Source organism: Nuphar pumila, chromosome 13 (genome assembly GCF_984573655.1).
Source record: "Nuphar pumila chromosome 13, dmNupPumi1.hap1.1, whole genome shotgun sequence".
NCBI classification, from domain to species: Eukaryota; Viridiplantae; Streptophyta; class Magnoliopsida; order Nymphaeales; family Nymphaeaceae; genus Nuphar; species Nuphar pumila.
In genome coordinates, this window is record NC_143261.1 from 2,802,236 (window position 1) to 2,826,365 (window position 24,130).

General features: G+C 39.4%; 2 protein-coding genes across 3 annotated transcripts; both read right to left on the reverse strand.

Annotated features, from left to right (window-relative positions):
• Positions 1-2,384: 2,384 nt before the first annotated feature.
• LOC149817509 (polyubiquitin) lies at positions 2,385-5,024 on the reverse strand. 2 transcript variants are annotated; one of them, XM_089985576.1, is made up of 3 exons: positions 4,973-5,008; positions 4,759-4,834; positions 2,385-3,614 (listed from the first exon to the last, which is right to left on the reverse strand). In XM_089985576.1, the coding sequence occupies exon 3, from the start codon at positions 3,612-3,614 to the stop codon at positions 2,697-2,699; it is 918 nt and encodes a 305-aa protein (XP_089841702.1). In that variant the 5' UTR covers positions 4,759-4,834; positions 4,973-5,008; the 3' UTR covers positions 2,385-2,696. The 2 variants fall into 2 exon arrangements, with proteins under 2 accessions (XP_089841702.1, XP_089841701.1); XM_089985575.1 differs by lacking the exon at positions 4,759-4,834 and having other exon boundaries at positions 4,973-5,024.
• Positions 4,006-19,731, reverse strand: LOC149817510 (kinesin-like protein KIN-10A). Its single transcript, XM_089985428.1, has 10 exons — positions 19,078-19,731; positions 18,799-18,954; positions 18,599-18,706; positions 11,877-11,987; positions 10,125-11,783; positions 9,240-9,407; positions 4,766-4,834; positions 4,480-4,582; positions 4,223-4,302; positions 4,006-4,125 (listed from the first exon to the last, which is right to left on the reverse strand). Exons 1-10 carry the CDS (start codon positions 19,729-19,731, stop codon positions 4,006-4,008), a joined length of 3,228 nt encoding a protein of 1,075 aa, XP_089841554.1.
• Positions 19,732-24,130: the final 4,399 nt, after the last annotated feature.

Genomic DNA, 24,130 nt, shown 5'->3' on the forward strand with positions numbered 1-24,130 from the left:
AAGCGGTATAGGTTTACTACGATTTAATCAGGATGCATATAAGAACGGATACCACTAGGGTTACGCAAGTCAAAGCAACGATTTAATGAATGAAAGTAGCAAAGCAAGTGCGGTTTGATGTTTGCTTGTGCTGAGCATCGACGTGTCGCTTACCATGCCAATAAAATAAACATGTCGTACATGTGTGTTGACGATAACGCTCTCATAATATCCACGAGGCTCTAAAGCGAGTTCAATAGAAGTCGCTGAGAGAGCAACGATATGCATGCGAAAATCGCCCGGCCATGCGTGTCAAGATGTGTTTCTGCACCCAAACGTTTTCAAAGTCTGTGTACAAATATCTTACAAATACATATTACAAAACATATAATATCTTACAAAACGATATGTATAGCGATTTGTCAGATATTGAAAATCGATACGGCAGTTCAGTTTTTATAACTTATAACTCGACGATACAAAAACATACTATCTAAAAGGTAGATAAATATATCGCACAATAAATTACAAATCGATAAGGAAGAACTTGAACATAATAGCAAACAAATCGATATTAACTAACAAAAATGTATCTCACAAAAACGAGAGTGTGTTACTAATACAACGGTTTGAGATACAATGCATATGATGAGTGACTGTAGGATACCTGATGGGGTAGAGGCCCTTCCTAGCATCTGCAAACAAGCGTTCTTGTCAACAGGTCCCAGCGTCTTACAAATATCGATAAGTTTCCAACCTTCGTAATAACAAGATCTACCTGCAATAACCAAACAATGCCTTAATGGCACACAAGACGACATGTCTTCTTCATCGATAGCATGATGAGATGAAAAGCTACTCACTGTGCCTTGATGGCACTGGTTGGAATGTTTGTGAATCATTGCTTTCTTCCATGATGCCTAACGACAGCAGTAATGAAGAGAAGACACTGGAATGTTTTGTAACACTGGAACGTTGATAATGGGAGCACTGTTACAGCAGATGGCGCAGGCGAACGTCTCCACTTTAAATAGTTAACATCAAACTTTCTGGAAGGAGGACTTTTTTGTCCTTTTCCCCACCCGTCGTTTCACAACTTTTGAATGGAGGATATTTTTGCCATTTCCTCGAACCGTCATTTCAGGGCAAGAAAAGCAAGTAAGGGTGATTAAGTCTTTGCAACAGCATCAGAGTCTGATGCAAAGTTATGTCAACATACACGGGAATACGAGCCCCATGTGCATGAATACGTGGCGCTCATTCGATCCCCCGAACACGGACGTGGGATTCAGTGAATCATCGGGGGCGAACATACACAACCCTCTCCAATATTGTCCGTTGAGAGAGGTGCCACGATGATTCCACGTGGCACTCTCATTTCCCACCCATACGTGGTGAACGAAGTTAAAAAAAAAAAAGTAATAAAAAAAGTGGAAAAAGAAAACTCGAAAGGGGTTTTGTGTTTTCTTTTTCCCCTCGAGAGTAGTTCTGCAAATCCAGTTTCAGGGGGCCTCGTCCCAGCAGCAACAAGACATGGCGGAAGAGCAGCAGCAGGAAGAGTTGGTCAAGTGGGAGGGCAAAGTGGGCGCCACCCTCCCTGCAGTCGCAGCAGGCCAAGTGTGGCCTCTCCTCATCGACTTCTGCAGCTTTCACCGCTGGCATCCTGCTGTACAATCCGTCAACGGAAGTGGCATGGCTGAGAGGACAGCTGACGGCCATCGGACCACCACGCCGGTCAGAAGCTGAACTACGAGATAACTGAGAACACCATCAGATGGGGATGGGGATGGGGTTGTTAAGAGGGGATGAGGTCATCGGTGGCGATGGAGAGGAGGGGGTTCGAGTGGTCGTTCAGGATGGAGCTGGTGGCACCGAGGAGGGCGTCGTTGCTTACTTGGGGGGTCCACTTTGGAGGGCATGACCAAAACGATCCAGGACTGACTTATTTCGTTGGCGGAGCTCAGGATGGCCAATCTCTAGCATTTTCTCTCTCACTATTTCATATCTTAGTCTGTTGACGTCGTTTGGGTGGGAAATGAGAGTGCCACGTAGAATAATCGTAGCACCTCTCTCAACGGACAAGAATCTCATGATCAGGGTTCCCTATTTGGAGGGGAGAGAGAAAATAAGTGGAACAGATCACGTCATTTAAGAACGAGCAATCACATGACCGTTGGTTACCAGTTCCCGATGAGTGCAACGTATTTCGGATTCTTTACCTTGGTTAATGGCGTTAAACGTTTTGAATGTTTAAAATATAATACTAATAATTTAAAAGGACATTGACGAAGTTGAGTTTGGACGAGACCAAGCACATTGAAGAAGGGGAAAAAAACCTTGGTTAACGGCGTTACCTTTCTGGATATTTTGTTTTAAGAATAGATGGCCAAAAGAACAAGGTAACGGACCCAATAAAGCACGTTATCACCAGAAAACGTTAATCCAAAGTATCAACCACCAACACCAGGAAACATGCATAAAACGAAAAAACGTCTACGCGCACACCAGGATTCAGTGTAATGCCAACCGTAACCAACAGCTGGCTACGGCAGCTAGCCTATAGACAAGGACAAACACGAAAGATGAAGAAACGAAACCCAAACGACACCATCAACAGAGAACAAGGACAAATAACCAAAGAGACCACCATTTTAGTAACAATTAGATTGATCCACCCGTAGCATTGGGGATGGAAACTTCATCCAGCGACAGCTCCCTCACTGGCCACCACGAAGACGAAGAACCAGGTGCAGGGTGGACTCCTTTTGGATGTTATAGTCGGCAAGGGTACGCCCATCCTCCAATTGCTTCCCCGCAAAGATGAGACGCTGCTGGTCCGGCGGGATGCCCTCCTTGTCCTGGATCTTTGCCTTCACGTTGTCAATGGTGTCGGAGCTCTCCACCTCCAGGGTGATGGTCTTCCCGGTAAGGGTCTTCACAAATATCTGCATTCCTCCACGGAGACGGAGGACCAAGTGAAGGGTGGACTCCTTTTGGATGTTGTAGTCCGCCAGGGTGCGCCCATCCTCAAGCTGCTTGCCGGCGAAGATGAGACGCTGCTGGTCAGGAGGAATACCTTCCTTGTCCTGGATCTTAGCTTTGACATTGTCGATGGTGTCCGAGCTCTCAACCTCCAGGGTGATAGTCTTCCCTGTCAGAGTCTTCACGAAAATCTGCATACCACCTCGGAGACGGAGGACCAGGTGAAGGGTGGATTCCTTCTGGATGTTGTAATCAGCCAGTGTTCGCCCATCCTCAAGCTGCTTGCCAGCGAAGATGAGTCGCTGCTGGTCTGGGGGGATACCCTCCTTATCCTGGATCTTGGCTTTCACGTTGTCAATGGTGTCTGAGCTCTCGACCTCAAGGGTGATAGTTTTCCCAGTCAGAGTTTTCACGAAGATTTGCATGCCACCACGGAGCCGAAGGACAAGGTGAAGGGTCGACTCCTTCTGGATATTGTAGTCAGCCAATGTGCGACCATCTTCAAGCTGCTTACCAGCAAAGATTAGCCGCTGCTGATCTGGAGGAATCCCCTCCTTGTCCTGGATCTTAGCCTTCACATTATCAATTGTGTCTGAGCTCTCGACCTCAAGGGTGATGGTCTTTCCTGTGAGAGTCTTAACAAAAATCTGCATCTGCAAAAAATCACCACCACCACCACCACGCAAGAAACTTTACATAAAACTCCCAGGCCAACATGATTCCAAAAGAACTCACATTTAACAACAAGATATAAAGTAGCATGCCTTCATCATAAAACCATAGACTAATCAACCAAAGTTGAAGAGCCAAGTTAAAAAAGACGAAAAAAACAATTTCAAGATAGAAATCTGAGAACAATCTACGGAAAAACCAATATCATAGGGCAAGCTTCATGCAACATGAAGAACCAGATTTTGTATCCTCACCAGAATCCACATGAATAAACGCAAACAAAAAGGATCCCACCAAAAAAAAAACAAATAACAGAATGTATCGAATAAAAAAAGTCCTGTTTCCAACATGTACAAGTACAACAGTGATCAACTACACCCGAAAAGAACCAAGTGAAACACCCAATCCAACAGCGTACAGAAAACAACATAAACAAATTGAAACAACCAGAGCGCCAAAATCAGAATCCCACGTGTTCTTTGTGACAATGGTCTAAAGAACAACAATGAAACGTCGTAACATATAACGGAGCATTCGGACATCCCAATCCCTGAGGAATCCTCCCATAATCAAACATAACAAAAAAAACCCATGGCTTCCACCCAAGCCACAGATACACAACAACTGAGATCAAAAGGTCCTGGGATACAGACGCAGACGCATCAATCCCTATGGAAACAACCCAAAACCGAAAAATCATACAGATCAAGAACACCACGGCTTCCAACCCAAGGATGCATAAATACAAGAACAAATCGCACAAAAGCATGAATAAGAAGAAGATTTAAGACAACAAAACCCTATGGAATCAATCCAATAAGAAACAATCAAACGTCACAGACATACAAGAACCCGTAGCACAAGGAAAGATGATGGCTTCCACCCAAACCAGATATACACAAGAACCGAGATCAAAGATCCTGGGATAGAGACGCAGACGCATCAATCCCTATGGAAGCAACCCAACACGAAATAATCATACAGATGAAAAACACCACGGCTTCCAACCCAAGGATGCATACATACAAGAACAAATCGCACAAGAAAAGCAGGAAGAAGAAGACTACGAAAACGAAACCCTATGGAATCAATCCAATAAGAAATAATCAAGCGGCACAGACATACAAGAAACCGCAGCACAAGGAACGATGATAAGTGCCAAGATCAACTCATAGGGTTCTCCAAAACAGACAACGAGACCCTAGCATCAAAGATCACCATCAAAACCTTACCCAAAACAAGCCTCCAACAGCAGATAAACAACGAAGAGATGTGCAAACAAAGAAAACCACCACCAATAATTAAAAGAATAAAACATGTGAAAGCAAGAAACCCATACCTTTGAAGGGAGAAGAGGGAACGCTACGGAGAACGAAAGAGAAACACAAACGATAGACGACGGGGTGACGAAAACAGAGGCATAGGTATTTATAGTCCGAGGGTCAGGTCGGCAGACCCTTTGAAGGAGCCATCTACGGTCGAGATCGTTACACGTGTTCTCGATGAACTGTAACGCACTCCACCATACGCAATATTATATTTTATTAGAGTTTTACGAGAATTACAAGAAGCCTCCCATACTATGGGATCTTTAAGAAACCTCTCAAGGGTCGGATCTGTGTATGGTATTTGACCCAAACCGAATTTGAATTACAGGTTCGGGCATAAAAGACGTTCGCTCAAGCCCAGACAAACCCGCATATTATCTGGTCGGGTTTGAGTTGAGATATCGATTGGTCTGACCCAACTTGAAAATTATAAATATATATATATATATATGGTTAATCTAATGTTTAATATTAAATAAATTCAATTATATTAAAATGATTAAAATACTTTTAAAAAGTTGTATCTTTGAAAACATATGGTTACCTTTTTTAAGGTCAAAAAGGTAAATTTGATAAAATTCATAAAGTAGTTTGAAAAAAATATTATTTTTTAAGAATATTTTAGTTCTTTTCATAAAATTAAATCTATTTAATGTTAAATATAACTAGTTTATATATATATGACACTTTTCAAATATACTGATCAGGTTTGAACTTTCATTTTCCTGACTTTATATAACATGTACCCAACTTAGCATGTTATATGAGCAAGACCAAGAAATGGTATTTGGATGGGTAAATAACATAGCACCATAATAACCAAATGATATTGGATGACATGGGGAGATTGACTTGCTTAAATTAACTAGACCATAATTGAGCGCTTGTTAACCACACACCTGCTCAAAAGAGCTCTGCTCATCTGGTAGGGCCGACTTGTGAATGTCACCAAGTTTACGGGAAAACTTGTGGGTGCCGTCTCTGGTTGCAAGGTCGAAACTGGGTGTACTTTTGGTTGAGCATGTTTTATTAATCGGTGATGGAGGGGGTTTCCATTTGGATTGTCCAAAAAAATACCACACGCACACATGAGCGAGTGCACATAAATCTTGTTAGTAAAAACAACTCTCAACAACCGAATGGTACTCCAATGACAAGCCGTAACTAATAAAGGTTCAAACCGATGACCAAATGGCGTTTCAATACTTCATCATTGTATTTTTAATGGATAAAGACCTAGTTGACACTAGCTTTTTAGACACAATGCCAAATTGGTTGCCAATTAGAAAATATATGATTTTTTTCTTAATGGTTTTGATCTTTTTATGCCTGAAAAAAATCAGACGCTATGTAAGTTGTCGCTTGAAAAATCCCATCATGATTTCGACCAATGCACCTGATTTTAAATTTAAAAAAAAAAGGTAAAATTGTTTAGAAAAAATATAAATTAGCTATGTTTGTCTTATTTTTTAGTTTGCAATTCCGATATCGAAAAATGATCATAATATACAATAAATTTAATGTGTTTTGTGAAAATGTCTCACAAGTTATCAAATTTCTCGGTATTTTTAAATGCTTTTATTCTTTGCAAGTAGGAATTTTCAATTTTCGCAGGTCACAATTGTAAAAGTTGATGGACTTGCAAAAGTCGATAACAAAATCGCAAGTGATATTTCGATATTCAAAAAATTATTATGAAAATCTACTACCTTGCAAAATTTTCAAGGAGTATCGCATGAAGTATTGCAAAATTTCTAAAATATTACCAAATTCCAATATTATAAATTTTTTAAGGAGTATCGCAATGCTATTGTGAATCTTTTTTATCTTGCAAAATTCTTTATCTATATAAATGACATTCCATTTCTCAAACCCTTATTTGCATGTAAATGCTTTATTTTTACAATCCTAGGGTTCTTTTGGTTGGTAACTAGTGGTCCCTAATCCTTCTAATGACATTCCAGCAACATTCATGCGACATTCTAGCTTTGCAAAAATCCTTCATCGGTGGTGGTTCACCGACGGTGAAAAACCCCAAAAGCATAGGCAACACTTCATCGACGGTGACTTTTTCTCGTAAAAGTATGTGCAACACTTCATCAACGATGAGTTTTTCTTGTAAAAGTATGGACAACACTTCATCGACATTGAGTTTTTCTAGTAAAAGCATCAACGGTAAGAAGATTATTGGCACTTCATCGATGATGAGTTTTTCTAATAAAAGCATCGATGGTAAAAAGATAGGCAATACTTCATCGACAGTAAGTTTTTTAGTAAAAATGTCAACAATAAGTTTTTTCGATAAAAACATCAACAATATGGGTGAGATAAAAAACGAAAAGTACGTGAGTTGTTCATGAGTGCAAAAGTTGATCAGTTGAAAATTCATTCTTATCGTAGAGAACGTAAAGGATGATGATATAGAATTCATGGGAGGCTTACGCTCTAATAAACTATGAAAGCCTAAGATGTGTTAGATGATGATGATGTTTTTTCTCCATGTAATGTATAAGCGTTTTTTTTTTCTAAAAGAATAAAATAAATGTAATGCATGGGTGATTTCATTTTGTTAAAGAATTAAATGAATGCAATGTATGAACGACTTTATTTTGTAAAAGAATGTAATGAATAAGCAACTTCATTTTGTGAAAGAATAATGCTTCATTTTTCAACCCTTATTTTCATAAACCCTGAATTTTGGCTCTCCACCAACGATTTTTTCAATGAATCTCTTACGAATGGTAAAGGTGAATAAAAGATTTCACAAAAAAAAAAATTTTACAACCTCCATGCAAAGTTATTCAGGATTTTTTGCATCTATAGTATAAAAATACTTATGAATTTTGTCAAAAGTTTTGCATTGTTGGTTACAAAAATTTTGAAATGCTTACAAAATTCACGAATGAAAAGAATTTTCAGCGTCAAAAATGATCTTTACGATCATTTTCTATTAAGTTAAGATATTGTCTGACATCTACAACTAGACGTAGTAATTTATTAGAAGGGATCCCAGCTAAAAGCCCATTGTTTTTTATTGCATGTTTTAAAATCAAAATAGAGACAAGCGAGAATCATCCTTTTGATACCATGTGATGCCAAAGGATCAGCGACAAAGGGAACGAGTTTTTCAAGGACTGGCTAGGGGTATCCACAGGGCTTTGTGCCATCAGGTCACGACAGTAAGCATGGTAGACTAAAGACTAGCAAAATCAGGCCTCTGATCCCGAATGCGGTTTCTCCATGTAATAAATGGAAAAAAAAGTTTTATGCTCAAACCGGATAATTTTGATGTTTTATGGGTCAGATTTTTTTTATATTCAAACCTGAAAATTCGGCTTCAGGTCAGGTCGGGTACCCGATACATGCTCGACTCGTTGACAGCCTTAGTCTGAAAGCAAGCATCAATAGCATTTGAAACTCCAATCTTCAACCATTTTCTATTTTGCACTATCAGATGTAACAAGTCTTGAACATATTTTGTGAATGCTACTTAACCAGCCTATAGGAGTCAACCCAGCCAAACATGTTCGGCTCGCCAAACCTATCACAAAGTTTCGTCGCTAATTAACAATTTTCTTGAGAACTATTATGAGCCGATCATGAGAACTATTATGAGCTGATCATGAGAGGTTCATATCATTTCCCTGCTGTAATAAACCCAACTGATCCCTTGAGTTCGAACTTTTTTCTCTGAAAAAAAACAGGGTTCGCCAAACCTAGTTCAATGTTTGTTGACCTTTTTCTGGTTAACTTTTTTTTTTTGACAAACTTGTTGGATGCTAATGGCGATTGCATCCCAATTAAAGTGATTTGTGACAAAGAGGGGTCAAAGCAAGGACTTTCATCATTCTCATGCTAACATAGTAATCCTGCTGCCTTATACCTCAAATGACAACAAGCTTTCTGCTATAAGTGATCGCTAAAGCACCACATCTGTACCATGACACAATTCAACCATCATTAGAGATCTAAACCAGAAGGCCTTTAGGGACTGAATGCTTCATAAGACACATCAAGAAGAAGCTAATGAATTATGAAGGAATAATAAACCCCAAAATCCAATACCATATGATAATATCAAAATGAATGTACACACACAAGTGTACACAACTCAAAGGCATACACATCTTAGTTTGAAGCTATGAATCTGTACTTATATCATCACCCCCCTCTGATGAAAGGAGAGAAATTTTGGTCTGTTTGTTGCATAAATTGTTGAGGAAGTTGAGTGTGGAGTTTGAGAATTGTATTGGAAGCTGGTGATGGTGAAGCCAAGACAGCAGGGAGCCTATTCTCCAATGAATTTAGAGGAAGATGAGCTTGAACTGCCTTCTTCTTAGGCCTCAAGCAAGCAAGCCGGCTGCCGACCTGGTTATGGCAAAGTGGTAGCTTGCTTACTTGGAATGCTGTTTCCTTCTCTTTGGCAATGGGCGCACCAGTTGGATCCTGTAAAATGGTCAGAGAACTCTGCATTAACAAGACAGTGCTGAAACACCCTGCATTGACCAAGTCCTGATTTTATTTAAACCAGTTTGAGACACTAATATCTCAACCTCGGTTAAGCTAAAGGACCATAACTATATCTCAGCCTCATTTCTGCTAAAGGATTTCAACTTTGTCAATCCCATTACTGGTCTAATTTAACAACACCAAGAGTTGGGTGCATAGCAGAGAGCACACTCCAATCCTCCCTAAGTAACTTAGAAACAGGTTTGGGTTCAGTTTCAAGTTTATTTCGGACCAGGAAAAGAAAGCCCAGATCCGACCCATATAATTTAACAATGTTTAAAACATATAATGTCAAGTTGGACCGCACATCATGCAAAACTCAGTTCACAGTACTCGAGTCATATATTATTTGGGTCAGCAATTTTACGCCATAATCGAGAATCCAGGATCTGGCGGTCCACATGGATATTCAACATAGATCCAACCCATTGGCAGCCCTAGGTGTAAGTGTAACTGCTCTTGGCCCAATTTCAAGATTCTGAAACATTATATGTGCATGTTTTAGGTTTCTCCACATCCAGATCCAGCATAAGTGATAAATACTTCATGCGGTTTGAGATCTGGTACGATTCGGGTTCATATTATCCATTAAGATTTTTTTTTTTTGAAGTTTTTATTTAGAATTTGAGAGAGAGAGAGAGAGAGAGAGATTACCCCTCCAAGCATGAGAATTATGAAATCTTGATTGTCATCATTGTTGTCAAGGTTTGCTTCTATCAGTTTACGCAGATCTGCAAGGTTATATTCATTGGAGACCTTTAGTTTTGCTATAAATTTCCCAGACTTCTCTGTTGTTGCTTCCCATTTGACATAAACATCACTATTATCACTGCAGGGCTGGTTTTCCTTCAATTCATCTTGTGCTTGGAATCTGTTTCTTCTTCTACTCAGTTGGGCTTCTCTTAGATTCAATTCATCAATTGGAGTAAGTATTGGCAGTGGCTCCACAGTTGCAAACTTTTCAACATCAACATTAGCTCTTGTCATAATCTCCTCGGATTGAGAAATTCTTGGGAATGTATACTCTTGCTGCAAAGAAGTTTGGTTTCGAATAATTTCTTTGAGAGATGATTCAGCTGTGAAGTCCCCAACAGTGGAAGCAGGAGATCCTGTTTTATGACAGGTGGAAGCAGGAGATCCTGTTTTATGACAGGTAGAAGGTGGAGTTCTAAAATTTTGAGTTAGCTCTCTGTGGTTCCCGCAGAGCATGAAAATATTCTGTATTCTAGTTCTTCGAGCAGAGGCTGCTGCATCCTCTGCATCATCCAGCGCACTTTCCAAATAGGCTTGCTTTCCAAAACTTTCTTGGTTATTTTCGTCATGCTCAAAATCTCTGTGATAAGTATTCATTGCCAGTTTCAGGTTCACAGTAGATCCTCCATAACCCGCTGCAATATTCTTATCTTTGCCCACTATTACTTCCTTCACCTCCTCAACGGCATTTTCTTCTGAACCTTCATCTTTAATGTCTTCTTCACTTTCTTCAAAGACCGTGCTAAGGGTCACCTTCTCTGAAAATCCTGAATGGTCGTCATCCTCCTCTGTTTGTATACCCCAATGTGTAGAAATGAAAGGCCTGGTTTCAATAACTTCAGGATGAGAAATAGGGCGGTAGGTTGGAGTTACCTCTTGCTCATCGAGGTCCAACTCCATTGATTTCTCCATCACTCTCACCCCCTCATCATAAATCTCCGACAATTGCTTCAAAAGCCTACTTCCATTCAGTTCTTTTGATGCACTTTGATCATTACCAGCCCTTGGATCACATAATTCTGATTCAATTTCCTCAATCCTTCGCCTCAGCATCTCAAGCTCCTCTTGTTGCTGTAAGATCTTCTCTTCCATTCTTCTTCTTCCTAATTCCATGAACTTGTTAGCCATCTCCTGACACTCTTCCAATCTCTTCTCCAACTCCATCTTCAGTAATTTTGTCCTCTCATTAACCATTGAGTTAATGATCTCCTCCTCATCCTTCAAACCTCTACCTTCCATAGCTTGAAGCTTAGCTCTCAGCTCTGCCACTTCTTCTTCCTTCTTCAATAATTCATTTTGTACTTCTTTGCATTGTTTTTCTTTTAGTTTGTTTTCCATTTGCAATTTAGCTATGAACTCATCCATAGCTGCAATTCTTGTACCCAAAACTGCATCTTCAGTGCAGGCTTTATCTTTTGGAGGTGGTGTATGTGCAACTCTAACAATGCACTTTGCTTTAGCTCCATACTCCAGAGTAGAAATGGTCTTGTGCAACTCCTTAGAATCGGGGCTAGCACATAAAATCATCAATATCTTTGCCTTGTCATCCTCAAAGGAATCCTGCCAAAGGAAAGAAAGCCTTTAGTGAAATTATGAATTTTGGTGATCACTTGCCTGGAGAGAAAATGATTAGCACAAGGATCGAGCTTTCACCTGTAGAAGCATCGTAAGTTTGCTATCCCTGAATGGAACGTGAGAGTCCCCATTTGCAATAGACTCAACCACTCGTTTTAGTGCAATGTTTCCTTGATTGATCTTTGCAGTCTAGATATTTCATTGCACAGTTAGAGTTCAACTCCATCTTAAGAATCAAATATAAAATGTCTAAAATGCAAAGCAACAGTTTCACCGTGCACAAACAAATTCAGAAAAATGTAAAATGCATGAGATGACAGAAGTGATAATAATTAAGTTTACAAGATTGTGTGTGTGTGCAACCAGACATGCACTCATGATTTAAGGATAAAAATCACATTATTCAATTGAATACATGACATGAGTGCTTGAGCAATGACCCACCATGTCACGGTGTTCATCTTAAAGTCACAGCACTTGGACCAGCCTAAGGCAACACCAACTTTCCACTAATTACCCAACAATGGAAGTGGAAGAGTTGGCCAACACTTCGATATTTCTTGATTATTTGGTTTCATTGAACAGTTGACCGATTCTCCCCATTAAGGAAAGATTCAGGCCTTAACCACCCCGGTTTCTAATCCAAATCAATAGCCAGAGAACTTTGCTTCAGAATATCATGGAGATATGAAACATGGTCAAAACAGTAGCACAAGAAACTCAAAAATCTAAAATGGTTTTTTTTGTGAAATATGAACCACGCCATAATGCCCCATTCACTTTTTCACAAAATTCTAAGTGCCAACCAAAAGCATAACTCTAGGTCCTACAGTGAAAAGACTGAATCTTTCCAGAGTTTCTGTGCAGATCCATGCAAATCCCTTAGTTGTGCAAATTCATTCATGTCAGTATATCCAACTGTGCCAGATCTCATCCAGCCTTTTCCTTATCAAATGGAACCATTTGACTGTTACACTTGATTGTTACCATACCTGTTTGTAACCCGTTGCATTTATCCCCTTGCTAAAGTCGTGGGATTTTGTACCTATATATTCCAAGTTGTAAATCTAATACTATCATCACAACAATTACCTTTCATGTTTTACTGTGTTCTCATGGTATAAGAGCAAACACGCCCAACCACTTGGGATTGGCATCGTTTAACTGCATTCTCAGTTTATTGTGGAGGAGATCAATCCCAACCCTGTGGAGATCATACTATTCATCTTTATCCTGTTGGAAGCATTGTTGCCCAGCACATTACTTGCAACCAGAGGTCATACCTGTCCATCTTTCATGGCTTCTACCAACGTCCAGCAAGAGAGTGAAGGCAGCTAGACGAGATGTTGGACGCAGACATTGTTCATCCATCAAAAGCCCCATTTGGTACCCCAGTCCTTTTTCAGATGAAACTTGATGGCTCTAAACGGTTATGTGTGGATTACCGTGCTTTGAACAAGGTCACAGTGAAGAACAAATACCTATTGCCATTGATAGCGGACTTGTTCGATCAGCTAGGCAGTGCCCGTATCTTTTCCAAGTTAGATTTGCGATCGAGTTACTGGCAGGTGAGGATTGCTGAAGGTGATGAGCCAAAAACAACTTGTGTCACCCGCTATGGTGCTTACGAACACTTCTGCATCACCTTACTTCTTGCACCAGTCCGATAATCCAGGTGCAATTCTTGTCTCATCTCCATTAAATCGCGATAACTACTCCACATGGAAAAGAGCCATGAGAATAGCTCTTAGTGCAAAAAATAAGTTTGTTTTTGTCAATGGATCCCTACCAAAACCGACTGAACCTCCATAAGATTCCCAAGCATGGGATCATTGCAATCATATGGTTCTGACTTGGCTATTAAACGTCTTGACCAAAGATCTAGCCAGCAGTGTCATTTATGTGGACACTCCCAGAGCAGTGTTAGAGGAGATTTTTTCTCAAGGCAACATTGCAAGAATTTATCAGTTAAAAAAATTAATTTCTGATCATGGGATGAATTAAATTCATACTCACACATTCTAGATTGTATGTGTGGGGCTTTCAAGGAGTTGAGCGATTGTCAACAACAAGAGAAGGCGATGGAGTTTCTCATGGGTTTAAATGACTCGTTAGCTACAGTGAGGAGTCAAATTTTCACTATGAATCCTTTTGCCAAGTATTAGTAAAGTATATGCCATGGTGATGCAAGAAGAAAATAAGAAAATGTTACAAATTAATCTCGCAACCATAAGTGAGTCGACTGATCTTGTTGCTAACACCAATCCATGCACCTAAGGCAATAGCAGATATCAAAATTTGGGATAAGGCTATGGACAACCGCGATGTGAGCATTGTGGAATGGTCGGTCACATCAAATCACAATGCCATGCGCTGCACGGATACCTAGCTGGTCACCCTAAGCACAGAATTGGATCCAAATCCGATCCCCCTACTTCATCGAATGCTGACAACGTCACCACCGAGCAGCAACAATCCCTTACTGCACCAAATGTTGTTTCTTCCTCTTTGATGCAGCTCACTGATGATAAAAAAAATAAGCTTATGTCTTGGCTTAATGTCGATGTTCAAGCTTCTTCGGCTAACCTTGCAGGTGATATCATTCAAAACCTTCCTTCTAAATGTCCTTGGATAATTGATATTGGTGCTTCAGACCACATGACTCCATATCTGTCATTGCTAATCGATTACACATAACATGAAACCTGTTAAGTTACCTAATGGCCAAAGCATAAACCTAACCCATATAGGAAACATTAGGATCTCTCCCGACATTTGCTTAAACAATGTTCTTTGTGTTCCATCGTTTCATTTTAACCTCTTATCAGTTAGAAAATTATCGCAGTCCTCTAATATCGTTGCCACTTTTTTCTCTTCTTTATGTATATTTCATGACAGTTTGACGAAGAGGCCAATTGGAGAGGGTGAAGTTCGTAATGGGCTCTACTTTTATCTTCCTGCCAGCCATCATGCTATGACCACCATAAGTAATCCTTCCTCACAAACATGACATTCACGACTAGGTCATCCATCTAAGGATCATCTTTCTCAATTATCTAAAGAACATCCTGATATTTTTTCTTATTCTCAAGTTTAGTGTGACATTGTTCCAAACAAACAAGATCTATTTTTCCTCATAGTGTCAATAAAAGTTCTATTTCATTTGGTCTTATTTATTGTGATATTTGGGGACCATATCATAAATCATCACATACAAGGGCACATTATTTCATTACCATTGTTTGATAACTTCTCTCAATGCACTTGAGTTCATCTTATGAGATATAAGAGTGAAACCTTTCATTTTCTAACAAAATTTTATACCATGGTTAAAACTCAATACAATCTTCAAGTGCAATGTGTTCGTACTGACAATGGTACAGAGTTTTTGTCTCACATGATGCAAGATTTCTTTACCAAAATGGTATCCACACCTCAACAAAATGGGCCCGTAGAGCAAAAACATTGACATTATTTGCTCGAAGTTGCTCATGCACTCCTCTTCCAAGCAAATATGTATAATGGTACAAAGTTTTTGTCTCACATGATCCAAGATTTCTTTACCCAAAATGGTATCCACCATCAATGTTCGTGTGTTCATACGCCTCAACAAAATGGGCCGTAGAGCAAAAACATAAACGTTTGCTCGAAGTTGCTCATGCACTCCACTTCCAAGCAAATATGCCATTAACTTTTTGGGGAGGATGCATTTTGACGACCATTTATCTTATTAACCACATCCCAACACCTGTCCTTGAAGGAAAAACTTTGTATGAGGTTTTGTTCAATGTCAAACCTTCTTATGATCATATGTGAGTGTTTGGATGTCTATGTTATTCTTGAAATCTGGAAACTCGAGATAAATTTTCTTCTCATTCTAGACGTTGTGTCTTCGTGGGATAGCGTTTCCGATAAAAAAGGTATCAACTATAAGATTTGGATAATGAATTATTGTTTACTAGTCGTGATGTCATATTTTATGAAACACATTTTCCATTTCAAAATCAACATACCCATCAACCTGAGTATCATGTTATACCCAAGCTAGTTCCCAATTTGGATTGTGATAACTCACAATAACATCCAATTCAATTGTCGCCAAAACCACTGCCACTTGAAACAAATGTTGATTCCACCCATAAGTCAACTGATAATTCTTCCACACCCCCTGACCCATCACCTGACTCACTACGTCGAACAAGTCAACCTCATCACTGTCCAAACTACCTGGCTAATTATATATGTTCATCTGCCCATGTCATGCCGATGATGGCTTTATCCACCCCTCGGCCTTCTTCAGGTAACCCTTACCCGATCTCAAACTTCGTCCCATATCATAATTTTTCTAATGCTCACCTTGCCTTCTTAGCATCCATTACCTCATAGGTTGAACCTCAAAAATTTAGTGAAGCCGTTAAGCATGATTATAGCCGCTAAAATTGATGCATTAGAACGGAACAATACTTGGGACATCGTATCATTACCTCATGGAAAACAACCAATCGAATCCCGTTAGGTTTTCAAAATCAAGCATCGAGTTGATGGGACTATCGAGGGATACAAAGCTTCTTTAGTCGCAAAAGGTTATACTCAAGTAGAAGGATTTGACTATCATGCGACCTTCACTCCCGTTGCCAAACTTGTCACGATGTGTTGCTTATTATCTCTTTGTTGTCATCAATGGATGGTTAATTTTTCAATTGGATGTCAACAACGCGTTTCTGCACAGAGATCTTCAGGAAGAAGTTTATATGGATCTTCCCCACTTGGTTTTCACAGTGGGGAGCATCAAGTCTGCAAACTTAGAAAATCATTGTATGGTCTAAAACAATCATCGAGAAATTGGTTTGCAAAATTTTTATTTGCCCTAAAAGATGTTGGCTACCTCCAATCGGCAGCTGATTATACGTTGCACAGAGATCTTCAGGAAGAAGTTTATATGAATCTTCCACCTAGTTTTCACAGTAAAGGGGAGCATCAAGTCTACAAACTTAGAAAATCATTGTATGGTCTATTACAATCATTGAGAAATTGGTTTGCAAAATTTTCATTTGCCCTCAAAGATGCTGGCTACCTCAATCGACAACTGATTATACGTTGTTCATTCAACGTTCTAGGTCAACTTTCACCGCCCTCCTTATTTATGTCAACGACATTATTATCACTGACAATGATCAATAGTCTATTAAGCATCTCAAGGATTTTTTAAATTCACGATTTCATCAAGGATCTTGGAAGACTCAAATATTTTCTTGTCATTGACGTAGCTCGTTCATCCACTGACATTTTTTTTAGCCAACAAAAATATACTCTCGATATTCTCTCATATAGTGGTTTGATGGGCGGGCTTGGTAGGTCTCATATACCCAGTTGATTTTCCCATGTAGCAATGAATCACTCTCTCTGCCGACCAAGGAGATCCACTTTAAGATCCAACTCATTACCGATGCTTGGTAGGTCGTTTGATTTATTTAACTTTCACAAGGCCTAATATTAATTATTCCGTCAATGTTTTAAGTCAATTCATGCAGCATCCTTGCAAGCCCCATCTTGAAGTTGCATATCGGGTTCTTAGATACTTGAAATCCTCACCAAGAAAAGGTGTTCTCCTCTCTGCTGCTAGCCAGATCCAGCTCACCACATATTGCAACTCAGATTGGGCCCAGCTGTCCCACTACCCAAAGATCTACAACTGGGTTTCTCACGTTACTTGGCAACAATCCACTCACGGAAAAGTAAAAAACAACACACCATTTCCCGATCATCAACTGAGGCCGAATACAGCTCCATGGCTGCAGTTGTTTGGCTCAAAGCTCTTTGGGTGGATCTTGGCATTCACCGCCCTCATCCCATAGAATTATATTGTGATAACCAAAGCAGCTCTTCATATTGCTGCAAATCCGGTTTTTTACGAGCGCACTAAGCATATTGAGCTCTATTGCCACCTTGTTCGCGAGAAAATTCAAGCAGGCATAATCTCCACTGCCTATATTCCCTCTCGTCATCAACCTACTTATATTTTAATTAAAGCCTTGGGGCATGAACAGTTTCATTCTTTGATCAGCAAGTTGGGCATCACTGATCTTCATGCTCCAACTTGAGGGGGAGTAATAGCTAGTTGTGCAGATCCATGAAAATCCCTTAGTTGTGCAAATCCATTCACGTCAGCATATCCAGTTGTGCCAGATCTCATCCAGATTTTTCCTTATCAAATGGTTACCATCCTGTTACATTTGATTGTTGCCCTACCTGTTTGTAACCGTTGCATTTATCTCCTTGCTAAAGTCGTGGGATTTTGTACCTATATATTCCAAGTTGTAAATCTAATACTATCATCACAACAATTATCTTTCATGTTTGACTGTGTTCTCAGGGCTCTGATTACAAACATATGCCTGATTTTGCACCAAATAAAACACAGATTCCTTCTCAATTCACTTTTAAGTGATAATGAGAAGGAATAAATTTGTCGCCTAAAACACTGAAGTGGACTCTAGAAGTAAAGTTAAGGTAAATGACCCCATGACATGATTTTGTACCAGTGAGGCCCAAACTTCAACTGGAAATCTCAAGATATCGGATTTCTGAAGCACACATTGTGTTCATCATTAGTAAGGAGCATATCTGGGACCAGATCATGAAAGTTTAATTTCTTTCACTTAAAAAACCACCTCCCCTCCTAATAATTCAAAATATCTGATGAAAAAGTGCTGATTCTTTGTATCTATATATTTACATAAGAACCAAAGCTCTGTGGAAATAGGCAAGGGCCTAATAAATCAAAGATAACATAGATTTACCTGCAATTTTGCCTCAAACCCTGTTTGACCCGCTTGTTCAATATTCTCCGATCCCGCCATGTCCACGAGCATCAACCTTCCCCCAACCGAGGGTACCTCCAAAATTATCTGCAGAAGTGGAATACGAAGTTAAATTTTAATTACTGCAGAAACCAATGAAAAAATAGTACAAAACGAAATAGGTAGGAGATGGTAAGAACCAGGCAATGGCTTCTAGAGCTTCTGTCGTTACACAGAGTACTCTTCACAATCCTTCTCTTTTCAACCTTGGCCACTTCTCTTGATATCTTTCCTGCTTCAGTTCCAGAGATAAAGGTTGCATTCTTAGCCTTCCCTCCCATCACTTCAAGTCTCACCTGCAAAATTTTCAAATGCTACTAAATTTAAACATGATGATGAATGGAGCCGACTATAAGCTCGAATTTTTTATTTCTTCAACCTTTAAACTGTTGAATCACGAAAAAAGCAATGCATCATACCTTGGAAGAATTTCCTTTAGGCCATCCTAACGTCAATCCTCCGCCGCCATTGCTCGACAAGAGATCGTAAATCTCTTCGTTATAAATTTCAAGAACCGTGACATGTACTATGGATCTTAGCCCTACTCGCTGGTTCTCACCTTCACCTTCCTCCTCCCCTTCTCCTAAAATATCCCTCAGAGCTCTGTAAACGATCCCTGGCTGCTTAGAACACCCAAACATGGTATGGCTCTTCCCCGAACCCGTCGGCCCGTACATCATGACGGTGCATCTCCCCCCCAACCTCACGCCATTTATTCTCGACTCGACGAACCTTCGATAGAACTGGTCAAGATCTTCATCCTCTGCGATCGACACCCCGTCGAGGCCGAAATCCCGGTACCCGATATCCGTCCTGACCCTAACGGACTGTCCGTCCGACGAGATCTTCAGCGCAGGTGCTTGTGCATCTTTCTGATCTGGGTGGTTGCGGATTCTTCCGATCACTTCGATGGGGTGTTCAGCAGAGAGGGCTTCCTCGAGGGTACGCGTATGAGGGGATGGGTGAACGTGGGAGCTCGGCCGAGATGCGAAATTGAGGCGGGATTTCGACTGGGGAGTCTTTGATGGAGTGATGTGGCCTGTGATCGCCTTGGGTGAAGGCTTGGGAGCCATGGAATAGGAGGAATAAGAAGATGACGACGACAAAGAAACCCGTTTCAGCAAGAAAAAGAAGAAGATCGACGGTCGGGGAAACTCTAATTCTGGTTGCCGGAAGAAAGCGGAGAAGATGGACGATCGGCGGAGCTCGAATTCTCGGTTTTCGGTAAAGAATCGTGAGAGGAAAGAAAACGGGAAACGGCGGTGAGACGTGGAATTTGAAATTTGTTTGGTTTGAGAAATATAGCCGTTAGGGATCCCAACGTCTATATTTCGGACTGGTAACGGTAAGAAAAGGAAGTGGGGGTGGTGTGGCGGGGGGGTGTTTGCAGTGCACGAGCGGAGCGGCGGAGCCTGGTGTCACAACTTTGGTTCTCGAACAAATCTCGGCAAGGGAAAATAACGCGATATTTTGATTTGTTTTTTATTTGCCTAAATATAAAAAGTATATAAAAAAGTACTTAAGATAAAAATAACCTAAAATGCCAACAAAAGATTATTTGTATCTCGTTAATAACATGATAAAAAGTTAAAACACGGTACTTTCAGAATAGGTGATGTTTTGCTAATATCGTATGGTTAGGTTGGATTACACGGAGACTGAATTTGATGTAGATTTAGGTGCAAGACTCCCAAAGTAAATCGAGAATCCATTTGGGCTCAATTTTTAGTTTGAACTTTATTTGAACAGATTTTTGGATCTTAGATTTTGTTTAGGTATTTGGATCTAAATTTGATGCATAATTAGAATTAGGGCATTAGTGCATTAGAATTAGGAACTTGTAAGGTTTCTTTCCTATACAAGGATTATAATAGCTTAGGAGAGGATGAGATTGAGCATTGAATTTAGTTATTGTTTCTTTTTTTTTTTATCTGTTTGACTTTCAACGCTGATTAGTTAATTTTTTTATGTTTAAGTATTTTATTTATTATTTTTTATAGTTTTTATGTAAGTATTTTTGTAACACAAGTTCTCACCCTCTTTAAGGCCATGTTTGTGTCAGTGGCTAAATTTCAAGGCCCAATTTTTGGCTTTTGCAAGTCAAGGAATGTTCGTGCAGCAGTAGGCCTCGCGGCCTAATCAGCCTCATGTATCATTTTTTATATGTAATCTTCTTATAAAGAAGAACTTTAACTTAGCTAACATTCCTTTCAAAGAATTTGTTCGAACTTGGTTGTCACACATCTAATAGCCATTTACCTTCATAATTGTCCCATACCGGCAAGTACATTCAACCAAAGGGCCAAACGTGTGTTGTTGCTTCCACAAGCAAGAGCACCCTAACACAGGGACCCAAACGTGCCTTCGCAACACTATCGATTTAACCAACATCCAACACAGGATCACGGGGCACATGGCATGTCACTTAAGCATTGTTGATGCGTTCCAAGCCCTCGAGTTTCATTCTAAATCACCAAGCCTTTGTTGCAGCCATCCGAAGCAAACCGTACACCGAGGACTTAGCCTTGCATGCCATGGGGCATATCATGCCCACACCACAACTTCTCCACTAAAGGGATAAGGCCTTTCGATCTCCATTTCGAAGATCAGTTGATGATTAAATGTTATAGCGAAGAACACAACCCAAACTCGCTTGTCGGTGTCGTGCATGCACTCACATGACCTCATGCCACCATGCATGGTCGGGACCACACTGCCACATCACAAACCGCCACCCGCGCGCCCATGGTCGATGCCCAAGTCCCACGAGGGATTTGCATTACACACGGATACCCCCACACACTGGGTTTTGAACCTGCAACGTAGCACTGGGTGTTGGGGAAACTGCAAAATGCCTCCCATTCAAGTCTCACAAAAAGAGCAAACACCACCACATACTGTGTTGGATTAAAAGCTGTCAACGGGTTGGGTTTCTATCAAGTACCAAAATCAAATATCTATGTATGGAAAACAAAAGATGCTGACAAGAATATTATTTGAGTCCGTCTTAACTCATCCAAGTAACATGTAAGTTAGGTTTGAGGTATGATTTTTTTTTAAGGCTTGAGCTATGAGTGCATGTATTTGTAAGTTAAAATATATGTTTTTGAATGCCTTTAAAATTATGCAGGTTAGCTTTTGGCTTCCATTTTCTTGACCCGACATAATCTGAAGCCAAACCCAAACCTGACCGTTTGTCATTTGCGCAGGTTTTGGATGCCCCTGTAGGGGGAAGCATGCTCAAATCGCTTCCCTTTTGTTTCTCACTCACTCCCCCTCGCTTTTTGTGTTTTGCATGTTAATATTGTTAGAATAAAAGATCGGAGAATGCCACTTACCGGAAGCGGCCATTATCAATCCGAACAATGCTTCAATAGAGGTGTGTTGTCGACATTCTCCTTCACCAATCGACGTCTTTGATGAGCCCAGGCCGACAAGTCGAGAGGTGAGCAAGACCCTTTAACCCCAGAGATTGAGAAAAACCAATATCATGTAACACTCGTCATACTTCCATGGTGATTTATATAGTGGGAGGATTCTGCAGTGGAAGGTTTTCATACATGAACAATTATGTGATCTTTTTATATTTTCATAATTGTCCTGTAACCAAAATTACCAAAACTGAAAATCTTATGTTTTTCTTTGATGTGCTCATGTTAATATGGGTCACATCAAGTTGGATCTGGTCTAAAGTTCAACAATTTTTCACTTGACCCATTGACAAAAAAAAACTTATTATTGAGGTTCTTTACTGTCATATCAATTCAAGTTCTATTTGGGTTCACATGCTAAACTGAATCAAATAAACCATATGAGTTATATAGATGAACATCTTTATATGAGATGTCATATTTTTATATACTACAATATCATTCATAATAAGTGTTAGCATGTTAAGAGTACCTTTATGAACAGGTTGGTCTCTGACCCATTCTTTTACACCATTTTAATATTGTTATTTTGTTATTCTCTCTTAAAAAATGAGAGACACTTTACACAAAATTCAATAATGCACAAAACATAAAGAATCAATTTAGTTTAAAAAATATGATCACATAAAACTATAATGTATTGTCAGACATCAAAATAAATCAAATAAATACATCCTCATTACATGTTGGGAATACAATTTCGGTGCTAGCTCTTTAGTAAGAGAATCCATAGTCATTACCTTTGTATTAATTGTATTAATACATACTAAATGATTCTTAGTTCTTTATTTAACAATAAAGTACTTTAACTCTATGTGTCTATACAAAGTAGAGCTCTTGTTATTATTAGAGAAAAACACAGTAGCTTCATTATCACAGAAGATCTTCAGTGGCCTCTCAATAGAGTCCACAATACGAAGACTTAAAATAAAGTTTTTAATTCATATGGTCTCGTATAGAGCAATACTTTTTGCCTCCATGGTATGAGCTGCAATTGTAGACTACTTTCTGTTTCTTCATAAGATGACACCACCTATTAACAAGAAGACATATCCCGTAATAGACTTTCTACTGTCGAGACATCTTCTTAAATCTTCATCCGAGTATCCACTGACCTCTAGGTGGTCCACATTTTTGTAGGTCAACATATAATCCTTCATTCCTTGCAAATAGCTCATGTCCTTCTTCATAACCTTTTAGTGTGTAATGCATGAATTAGACTGATATCTACCAAGCATCACAACAACAAATGTGATGTCAGGTCACATGCAGATTTGCGCTAATTCTAAACTCTCAACCGCTAAAACATATGAGACGCTTGCCATATGAACCTTTTCATTATCGTCTTAAGGACAATCCTTTAAACTCAATTTATCTCTTTTTACTATGGGTGCCAAACCTAGAGAACAATTCTCTATTCATATCTTTTAAGAATTTTAAATATATAAGATTTATGAGAGAGGCCGAGTACACCTTAGTTCTATCATGACAGATCTCAATTCTAAAAACATAAGCGACTTCACCCATGTCCTTCACATCAAAATGAGAAAAAAAATTTGTTTTATGTAATAAACCTAAATCATTAGTTACAAAAAAAATATCAACATACAAAACCAAGATTATAAACTTGCTCCCACTAACCTTAAGGTATATGCACTTATCAACAATGTTTTTAATGAATTCAAAATTCAAAATCACCTGATTGAACTTTTTATATCACTGGGGGAGGCTGGTTTAAATTCATAAATTAATTACTTTAATTTTCATACTAAATTGTTTGAGACATTTATATTGAAACCAGTAGGTTGTTGCATATATACCTCATCTTTTAAATCATTATTCAAGAAAGTCATTTTCACATCCATTTGATGTATTTTTAAATCAAAATAAGCTACGAGAGCCATGATTATTCTCAACGATTCTTTAGTTGAAACATGAGAAAAGGTTTAATTATAATTCATGTCTTCCATATGGGTGAATCTCTTTGCAACGAGCTTAGCCTTGTGTCCCTCTACTTGCACTTTAGAGTTTGATTTGATTT